Genomic DNA, 8,939 nt, shown 5'->3' with positions numbered 1-8,939 from the left:
TGGGAGTCTCATATTATATTTCGTTGTTCCCAGGGGGCCCATAGAGATATGCGGTTACAACATCCATTAACCGCAGATCAAGATTTTCTCTTATGGCCAGACTTATGAGGAATCGGAATGTTGTTGCATCCACCACTGGAGAATAAGTCTCCTCATAATCGATTCCGGGTCTCTGTGAGAATCCTTGTGCTACAAGCCGTGCTTTGTATCGAACGACTTCACCGAGTTCGTTCCTTTTGCGCACAAAAACCCATTTGTGGCCCACTGGCTTGATGTGTGATGGGGGCCGGATGATCGGACCGAACACGTTTCTGAGTTTGAGACTCTTTAACTCCACGTTTATGGCTTCTTTCCATTTTAGCCAATCTGTTCGATGTGTACACTGTGTTATTGACGTGGGTTCTAGATCCTCTTGCGTGAGCGCAACATCAAGTGCTACTTTGTATGCAAAGAGTGCATTTAAGTCGACTTCTTTTCGATTCCATTGTATTCCGGACATATTGTAATTGATGGAGATCTCATTGTTATCTTCTGAACCTGGAGATTCGGCGTCCCGAACTTCCATTGAGGGTTCATTAGATTGAGTCTCAGCCGCGGCTATGTCTGATATTGCAGGAATCCCGGTTTCGGTTATTGCACCTTTCTTTGATTTCCGGGGATTCTTATCTTTGGAACCGAGAGGTCTGCCCCGTTTGAGACGTGGTGCAGACTCTGTAGCAATTTGGGTCTGTCCCGTTGGGACAGCTATTCGTACTGGTGCATTACAAGCTGGGATGTACGATTTGGTTACTTTGGTCGGGTCAGCAAAGGAATCTGGCAATTGATTAGCTAGCTTTTGATAATGAATAATCTTTTGGATCTCTGAATCACATTCTAGAGTCCGAGGATCTTGCCAATTTAATGATGTTTGATTCCATGAAAGATCTTTGACCAGCTTGTTTGTCTCACCACCTAAAGAGGGATATACCGATTCATCGAATTGGCAATCCGCATATCTGGCCTTGAAGAGATCTCCAGTGGTTGGCTCGAGATATCTTATGATGGTGGGAGAGTCAAAACCAACATATATTCCCATCCTTCTTTGAGGTCCCATTTTGGTTCGATGTGGTGGAGCAATGGGTACATATACTGAACACCCAAATGTTTTGAGATGGGAGATGTCTGGCTCATGACCCGAGAGTAGTTGGGATGGGGAATATTTGTGTTCACTAGATGGCCGGATGCGTATGAGTTCAGCAGCATGTAATACTGCATGTCCCCATGCTGAGGCCGGGAGCTTTGATCTCATGAGTAATGGTCGGGCTATCCATTGAATGCGTTTAATGAATGATTCAGCCAATCCATTTTGAGTATGGACATGTGCTACAGGATGTTCCACGGTTACCCCCATGGCCATACAGTAGTCATTAAACGCTTGTGAGGTAAATTCACCAGCATTGTCAAGGCGGATAGTCTTTAGTGGGAAGTCAGGGAAATGGGCCCGCAATTTTATGATTTGGGCCAAGAACCTAGCGAAGGCTTGGTTCCGAGAGGACAAGAGACAAACATATGACCAACGGGTCGATGCGTCTATAAGGACCATGAAGTACCGGAATGGTCCGGAAGATGGATGTATAGGTCCACAGATATCGCCCTGGATTCTTTCTAGGAAATGAAGTGTTTGTTTAGAGATTTAACTGGTGAAGGCCGAGTGATCAATTTGCCTTGAGAACAAGCTGTGCACATGAGGTGTTGAGGATAAGCTCGGTTTTCTTTGAGGGTATGCCCTTGAGAGTTTTGAATTAGTTTACGCATCATATTTGCACCGGGATGACCGAGCCGGTCGTGCCAAATAGTATAATCAGTAAACCAGGCTTTGAGAGTGGTATTAGCTTCAATCATACTGACTTTAGCATGGTAAAGTCCAGTAGAGAGCGCGGGTATGGTTTCGAGGATTTGTTTATGGCCGTCTACGGTTTTAGTGACTAGGAGGGATTCTTTGTTCCCTTGACCTTGGGTTTCTATGTGGAAACCATTCTGTCTTATATCCTTGAAGCTCAGAAGATTTCTCTTCGAACTAGGAGAATATAGAGCATCTGGTATTTCAAGTTGTGTGCCATTTGATAGCAACACATAGGCATGACCATATCCTTCGATAAGGTTTGAGGGACCCGCGATGGTGCTAATATTTGCGGTTTGATAGGTTAGGTTTATGAAGTAACTTTTGTTTCTTAAGATAGTGTGGCTGGATCCACTATCTACGACTATGGTTTCCATTTGCTGGTGTGCTTCATTATGAATAGAAGATAGAATTCAGTATTGAGGAATTCAGAAAATGTGATAAATCATAAAGTAAAGCAGTGTCTGAGAATAACGGCAAATGGAAAAAAAAATGAAACAAATCCCAAAATGAAAAAAAATAAATTTTTTTTTGGTTGATCGTCGTGTACTGTAAGTGTGCGTGAGGGCGCGTCCGACGTTGGATCGACAAACGGTTTTCACCAGTAGATTCGTCTCGTCGAGGGCTTCGATTTGATATGTAGATCGTCTTCTGGTTCCTCACGGTTTGGAAGATATGCGTCTTTTAAGTTTCGACTTGCTTTTAGGGTTTTGGTGGTGGCCGGATTTATTAGGGTTTTTTGCTCAGAGAGTCTTATCGTGCTGATAACGTGTTGTGAAAACTTAGAAACTTTATTAATCACTGGAATGTATATATAGAGTACATAGGGAATCTAGGTTAAGTACAATGCCCTGATGGGCCGGTATAAGAGTCCATATGTGTTATAACAGTTAAGTGATTTTTCCGGATTGAAGAGAAAACAAGCTGAACAACAAACCATAGACCAGAACCGGTTAAATTACAAAATCTCTTTAACCGGTACAGAAACAGAACAAAGCTAAGCAAATTTCAAGCAAGCAAGTCAAAGCATACATAACATGTAGATTGTTTTTTCCTAAAAAAAGCAAACACCTTCAAAAGAATTTTGAATGTAAAGAACGAAAAAAAAACCGATCTTGGCTTGAGGACACAAGACCAAACCCCTCAATCTGCAAGAGACAAGTCTTTTAGTTCGAGCAGCAACCGGTCTTCTTCACAGCAGAGACATCAACATCGATCTTCTCACCTTTCGAAGGAACATTACCCGAGTTCGAATCACCACCAGCCTCCATTGCTTTCTTGCTCACAACATGGTAAATCTGAGTGAGCACTTCAGAGAACGCGTTCTCAACATTAGTAGCTTCAAGTGCCGAAGTTTCCATGAAGTAGAGCGATTCGTTCTCCGCAAAAGACTTCGCGTCTTCGGTTTGAACAGCCACAAGATGACGAAGATCGGATTTGTTTCCCACGAGCATCACAACGATGTTTGGATCGGTATGGTCACGAAGTTCCTTTAGCCATCTCTCAACGTTTTCGAATGTGGAGTGTCGAGTTACATCGTAGATAAGAAGCGCCCCAACTGCTCCTCTGTAGTATGCACTAGTGATTGCTCGGTACCTAAAAAATGGCGGAAAAGATAAAAATAACTGAAGAGAGACTTTAAAGCTATAATCTTCTCTAATTATGGAGGCAAGTATGATACATGGAAGTGAAGTTACAGTTACACCAAACAATATTAATCTCTCATTGGTGTAAGTAATCAGCAAAACAAAGTTATTTCCTACAAAACTGGTAACTTTAAATCATAATCATTGAAGACAATGTAAATAATGCATGCTTCACCTCCGGTGATATAGTTGGTCCTAAGATCTACTACGAGACTAATGAGATTTTCAAGCTTGCTTAAGCTCTGCCTCTTTATGCAAATGTACAAACCCATCAATGCCAGAGTATACACCGATCCACAGCAACGGATTTTCACATTTCTAACCTAAATTGTTTGCTTAGCCTAACAATTTAGTCCTCGAGGACTCAAACCAGAGAGGAATTGTCCAGAATCCACAATCTAAAGGCCAAGACCTAAAAACCCAGATCGAGAAATGAAGAAATGAAAATGAAAAAGAAGGAAGAAAAATCAAACCTTTCTTGGCCAGCAGTATCCCAAATCTGGGCTTTGATGACTTTTTCGTTAACATTCAAGCTCCGAGTCGCGAACTCGACACCGATCGTGGATTTAGACTCGAGGCTAAACTCGTTCCTGGTGAATCGAGAAAGCAAATTGGACTTTCCAACACCCGAATCACCGATTAGAACAACCTTGAAAAGGTAGTCGTAATCATCATCAGCTCTGTAACCCGCCATTAACACTGCTCACAGAATAAAGCTTCACACTTCGACGGAACAAAGAAAATGAAAATAAAAATTAAAAAATTGCCCTTAGATCTGCCGAGAAAATTGAACAGATATCGACAAGACACTATGATGAAAAGAAAAGAAACTTAAAGTTTGATTTTGCTTTTTTTTTCTTTCCGCTTTTTCTCTTTGGATTCAAAAATTTTCCCAGATTTCCAAAGAAAAACAGAGACTTTTGAAAAACTAGGGTAAGACTTGTGTCTTTCTGGCTGAGACTAGACAAGGTGAAAAAAAAATTGTCAACGAAATGACCAAAATCCCTGCATTATTCGTCTGATCTGCGGCTCTTTAACCCTTTGAAACTAGGGGTAGATCCGACATTTACTGTAATGTTTTCTTGAAAAGGTCACAAAGTGGTGGTAGTCATGTTTACATTGGTAAAAAGCGAAAATTTAGTCACTCTTAATTTCGAAAAAAAACAAAAGGGTGAAATATTTGTAGTTGTATATAATTAGTACCCAATGGGTATAAATACGTACTATTTCAAGCCTATACGACCTTAATTCTTTGATATCTTCACAGAGTCGAGAAAGAGTTTAGAGTAAATAGTATATCGAATGTTTACTATCGTATATATACTATTTAATCATTTGGTCAAAAGTAAAACACTAATCATTTGGGATTAATGAGATTGTCGAACTATCGAATAGAGAGAATTTTACTCAAGTTAACTTGTTTAATATTTTAGTTAGCAATAACAACATTTGCCATGTGAAATAGCTCAATGATTTATATGTAATCCAAAAACGAATCTGATTATTAGAAAGAAATAAAAACGAGAGAGAAAAAAATACTCCTGACAGATAAATGTTCTGTGCTCCTCTCCACTCACCCTCCATTATTCGCAGAAAATCCATTAATTTGTCATTACTGATTACCATAAAGTCTCCATCAAGCCTTTCCTCATGAAACCCTCCAATCAAAATTTTCACTTTTTTTCTTTCAATGTTGTCTTATTTATTTTAAGTAATGTCTCAATCTCCATCTTCCTCTTCCTCTTCCTCTGTTTTCGCTGAGAGCGTATCAAAACCAGTTTCAGAAAAACTTCTTCAGAAGTACATTGATGTGTCTGAGTTTCAGTTCAATTACCAGCAAAGTGGAATCTGGTCTCCACCGTTTCAACGTACGGCCTTTCTTACACCACAAGGAACAATTCTCACAAACAAAGAAATGGCAGAGAAATTCGAGAATCTTCTAAAACCTCCACGGATCAAAAGGTACAATCTTAATTGTTGTCGTTTAACAAGCTTTGTAAAATCTTAATTCTACAATGTACGAATCCGTATACATGGAATATACAAACTTTATTATTTATTTATTTTTACCTTTCAAAAGACTTTTTTTCAGACAGAATTAAGAAACAAAAAAAAACAAAAAGTTACAAAAAGTATGTAAGATGAAATATCTGGTTTTAAACAGCAACAGTGCTCTGTTCCAAAGCTTCTTTACCAGTGATTCCATCTTTCAGATTCTTGAAATACTCATTGTAGTCTTTCTCCGGTGGAGGATTCTCAGGATCTACCGTGAAAGGTTCGCTAAACGGAACCGTACTTTTAACCTGAAAACAAATAACACACAAACATAGCTCAAATTAAACATCTTGAAGAAAACCCCTCAAAAAAAAAAAAGAAACTTGATTTCCTTAATTCTTGAAACCTCGAATGTCTTGTTTAGAGCTAACGGGCTTTCTAAAGCAGCAATGCATATACGAGCTACTTCGTCTCTCGATACCTTACCCTATATATTAAAAGCCGAAGTTAGTTATGTTAGTTAACTTAAGAAGTTTTGGAAGCAAAACTGAAACATACCGTAATGTTGTCTCCTTGATCGAAAATGAGCTCAGCTCCGGCAGGCTCTTCTGTTAAAGCACATGGCCGAACAATCGCAAACGGAATCCCGCTGCTGCGTATCAGATCCTCTCCCTATTCATATTTACATAAAAGAGCTTTAAAATCTTTGTGATAATGAGTTTCTCCAATTTTCTGCTAAGAAGAGAGTATAGAGAGAACAAACCTTCAACTTGTAAGTGAGAATGAAATCAAGCTCCTTGTTTAATCTCACAGCCGGAGGTTGTTTACTTAGATCCAAACCGGGTCTCTCTGGTCGGGTTACTCCCGCAGAGCCAACATGAACAAACCTGTAAACCGTAAGTAACGAAAATGCAAATTCAGAGTTTAAACTGAAGAGTTTGGTTTCTAGAATGCAAGAAACTGAAACCGGACCTTGGAGTAACGGGATCTTGGATATAAGCTCGAATGCTCGATAGAGGAAGCTCGAATGGTCCTTCTTTGAAAGTCGGGTTAAGCTTACCGTCATATTCAAACTTGCTAAACATAAGCTGTAGTGAAATGATACTTGCCGGATTAAAAGGTGGTGCATCTGACTTTGTCCGTGCACGAAATACAGGTCTTAAAGACGAGAAAGGTAAGCGTACCTATGATTTGAAAAAGAAAATATAACATTGTTATTGATATAGCCACAAGAGTTAGATCAAGAATATATGACAAAAGTAATTTCACTTACAGATTGCCATTGGCCTGGTGAAGTGTCGAAACTAGCAGTGTAACCAACAGTATCCCAATCTTGGCTTGTCCGGACGATAAGCTTGTAACGGAGTCCATCTCCTTTGAGTCTTAGCTCTAGACCGTCATATGCAGAGAGATTCTCGGCCTCGGGAAAGTTCTGACAGAAATTTTTTGAAGAAAAGACTCGTGTGCTTCAATAAGAGAGTAAAGGATAGAGAAATGTTGGAGAGATTTTGACATAAAGTCGTACCCGTTACCTTCGTTCGTACACTAGTAAACCCGCCATTGTTTGTCGTTGAAACAATTCCTAACAAAACAATGTTTACGTTTATAAAAGTAGAAACCCAAGAGAAGAAAAAAATTGTGAAATTGAGTTGTTATATTATCTAACCTTTGAAAATCCCTGTAGGTCCACCGTTTTCACCACCTGTTAGATCGACTAGGAAGTTGCTTTCGCTGACACCTCCCATTACAACATCATCCAAGGCCCCCCAAGGTAGATCTTTAAACGTGTTATCTGTACAAATACATTGAGTAATTTTTCAAAAATTGTTCATGTCAAGTTAAAAGCCTAATCAAGTTAGTTGACTCAGCTTACCTCCAACACCGAAAAGAAGCTTCCCGTTCTCAAGTCCAACACCATCTTTTACAGCGTTGATTAAGTTCTTCATTCCAATATATTCCACTAACTCGGGAGAGTCGCCTTTTATCTGTGTATCACCACAATCTATAGGTTTTAGTTTTGTTGAACACTGAACACAGAACTTTCTCAAAAATTCATGAAATGTTCTTTTAGTCTCATTACCTCTGGCTCGAAGAATCTGACTCCCTGCGTTAAAACCCATATCCAAAAATCGTCATTTCTCAGAACTAGAATATTAAAAAAATTCAAAGCTTTAAGAGAACTTCAATCTGGGAAATCCACCTACCTGATTGTATTTTTGTCTCTCAGGTGTATCTCCTTCCTTTGGACCGACAATAACAGAAACGGCATTGATCACTTTCCTCACTCCTTTGAACTTTTCAGGAACCAGTGTATTCTCCTTCGTAATGTCTGCAAAAATCTGACAACATCAAGACTTTTTAGTCCACTGTTAAAATGCAAGAGTCTATAGTTATTGATAATCTTAAAAATGTGGAAAGTTTCAGTGGAATTTCTCACCAAATCAATGTCAGGTCCTAACATCTTACGAGCCTTCTCTTCATTTCTAACCTGTGAATATTGTACACAAAAGTTAAAGACTTTTGCTCACGTTGTCAGAATTAAAAACACAAGCATCGAGATATCTATTGAAAGCTTAGTACCAATGCTTTAACAGGCAACCCTCTCTTCCTCAAGATATCAACTACCCTTCTTCCTACACCACCAGTAGCTCCAGCCACAAGTATGATCCCTGAAGTTTCCATTTCATTAACCGGTTCCTCCGTTGATCCGTTAGTTAGTTTCTCAAACACTGATGAAACAAACTTCACAAGCAAAAAAAAAAAAAAAAAAAAAAACCAATCAATTACGCCAAAATAACTAAACGTTTCTAAACCTCAATGAGATTTACGCTCATATATGTACCTTTAGAGGAGACGGTGGTCCATTGAAGAAGTACAATGTTTTGACGAATCTACCAAAGTCCCAACCTTGTGATTCCGATTTTGCAGTTACACGTTTTCTATATGATCTTAGATTGACAGAGTGTGAATGTGAAGCTTGTTGGTGTCGAAGACGTCGGCTTCTATCATCATGTTGAAGAAACGGTTTAGGAAGTGAAGTGTAGTTAGAGAAGTTTACTATATTACTTGATGAAGTGCCCTGCAAAAGCTAAAAAAAAAAAATTCCCAAGTAAACACAATAGTAATAACAAAGTCTTCGAATTTGTTTAAGTTGGAATCGTTACACAAGAACTCTAGCCTAAAATTGTTGCCACCCAATTTCAGAGTAATAGAAGATCAACGAAGTAAGAAATTATAGGAAAACTGAGCGAAATTGTTTAAGTAACCTGAAGGTTGATGATGGAAGGAGATAACGGCGATGAAAGCTTGAGAGAAGAAGAAAGCTCCATTTCTCAATTCCAAAAACTCTTGGAAGATTTTGCCAAGAGAGATGTTTGTGCTGTGAAACGAATGGAGATTGTAGACCACACACGTGGGGA

General features: G+C 39.1%; 2 protein-coding genes across 3 annotated transcripts; both read right to left on the bottom strand.

The window, feature by feature from the left end:
- Window positions 1-2,818: 2,818 nt before the first annotated feature.
- LOC18030500 (ras-related protein RABA1d) lies at window positions 2,819-4,463 on the bottom strand. Its single transcript, XM_006413992.2, has 2 exons — window positions 3,999-4,463; window positions 2,819-3,475 (listed from the first exon to the last, which is right to left on the bottom strand). Exons 1-2 carry the CDS (start codon window positions 4,217-4,219, stop codon window positions 3,046-3,048), a joined length of 651 nt encoding a protein of 216 aa, XP_006414055.1. The 5' UTR covers window positions 4,220-4,463; the 3' UTR covers window positions 2,819-3,045.
- Window positions 4,464-5,478: 1,015 nt separating this feature from the next.
- LOC18030499 lies at window positions 5,479-8,895 on the bottom strand. Of its 2 annotated transcripts, none has more exons than XM_006413991.2 (15): window positions 8,787-8,895; window positions 8,363-8,608; window positions 8,101-8,262; window positions 7,958-8,008; window positions 7,725-7,859; window positions 7,601-7,624; window positions 7,394-7,505; window positions 7,187-7,312; window positions 7,053-7,102; window positions 6,794-6,952; window positions 6,493-6,704; window positions 6,284-6,407; window positions 6,079-6,192; window positions 5,927-6,007; window positions 5,479-5,828 (listed from the first exon to the last, which is right to left on the bottom strand). In XM_006413991.2, exons 1-15 carry the CDS (start codon window positions 8,847-8,849, stop codon window positions 5,682-5,684), a joined length of 1,806 nt encoding a protein of 601 aa, XP_006414054.1. In that variant the 5' UTR covers window positions 8,850-8,895; the 3' UTR covers window positions 5,479-5,681. The 2 variants fall into 2 exon arrangements, with proteins under 2 accessions (XP_006414054.1, XP_006414053.1); XM_006413990.2 differs by having other exon boundaries at window positions 8,363-8,599; window positions 8,787-8,871.
- Window positions 8,896-8,939: the final 44 nt, after the last annotated feature.

The sequence above is a fragment of the Eutrema salsugineum genome, unplaced genomic scaffold (genome assembly GCF_000478725.1).
Source record: "Eutrema salsugineum unplaced genomic scaffold, Eutsalg1_0 scaffold_1, whole genome shotgun sequence".
NCBI classification, from domain to species: domain Eukaryota; kingdom Viridiplantae; phylum Streptophyta; class Magnoliopsida; order Brassicales; family Brassicaceae; genus Eutrema; species Eutrema salsugineum.
Note: the sequence above shows the minus strand (reverse complement) of the source record. Positions and strands in the feature narration are given on the sequence as shown.

What these genes read in the sequence shown, in the direction of transcription:
- LOC18030499 (XM_006413991.2), bottom strand. Translation starts at nt 8,849, where the DNA reads ATGGAGCTTTCTTCTTCTCTCAAGCTTTCATCGCCGTTATCTCCTTCC. An exon ending in GACCACCGTCTCCTCTAAAG is followed by an intron (nt 8,263 to 8,362) that starts GTACATATATGA and finishes TTGCTTGTGAAG; the next exon opens with TTTGTTTCATCAGTGTTTGA. An exon ending in TCAGATTCTTCGAGCCAGAG is followed by an intron (nt 7,506 to 7,600) that starts GTAATGAGACTA and finishes GGTGATACACAG; the next exon opens with ATAAAAGGCGACTCTCCCGA.
- LOC18030500 (XM_006413992.2), bottom strand. Translation starts at nt 4,219, where the DNA reads ATGGCGGGTTACAGAGCTGATGATGATTACGACTACCTTTTCAAGGTT. An exon ending in GATACTGCTGGCCAAGAAAG is followed by an intron (nt 3,476 to 3,998) that starts GTTTGATTTTTC and finishes GCCATTTTTTAG; the next exon opens with GTACCGAGCAATCACTAGTG.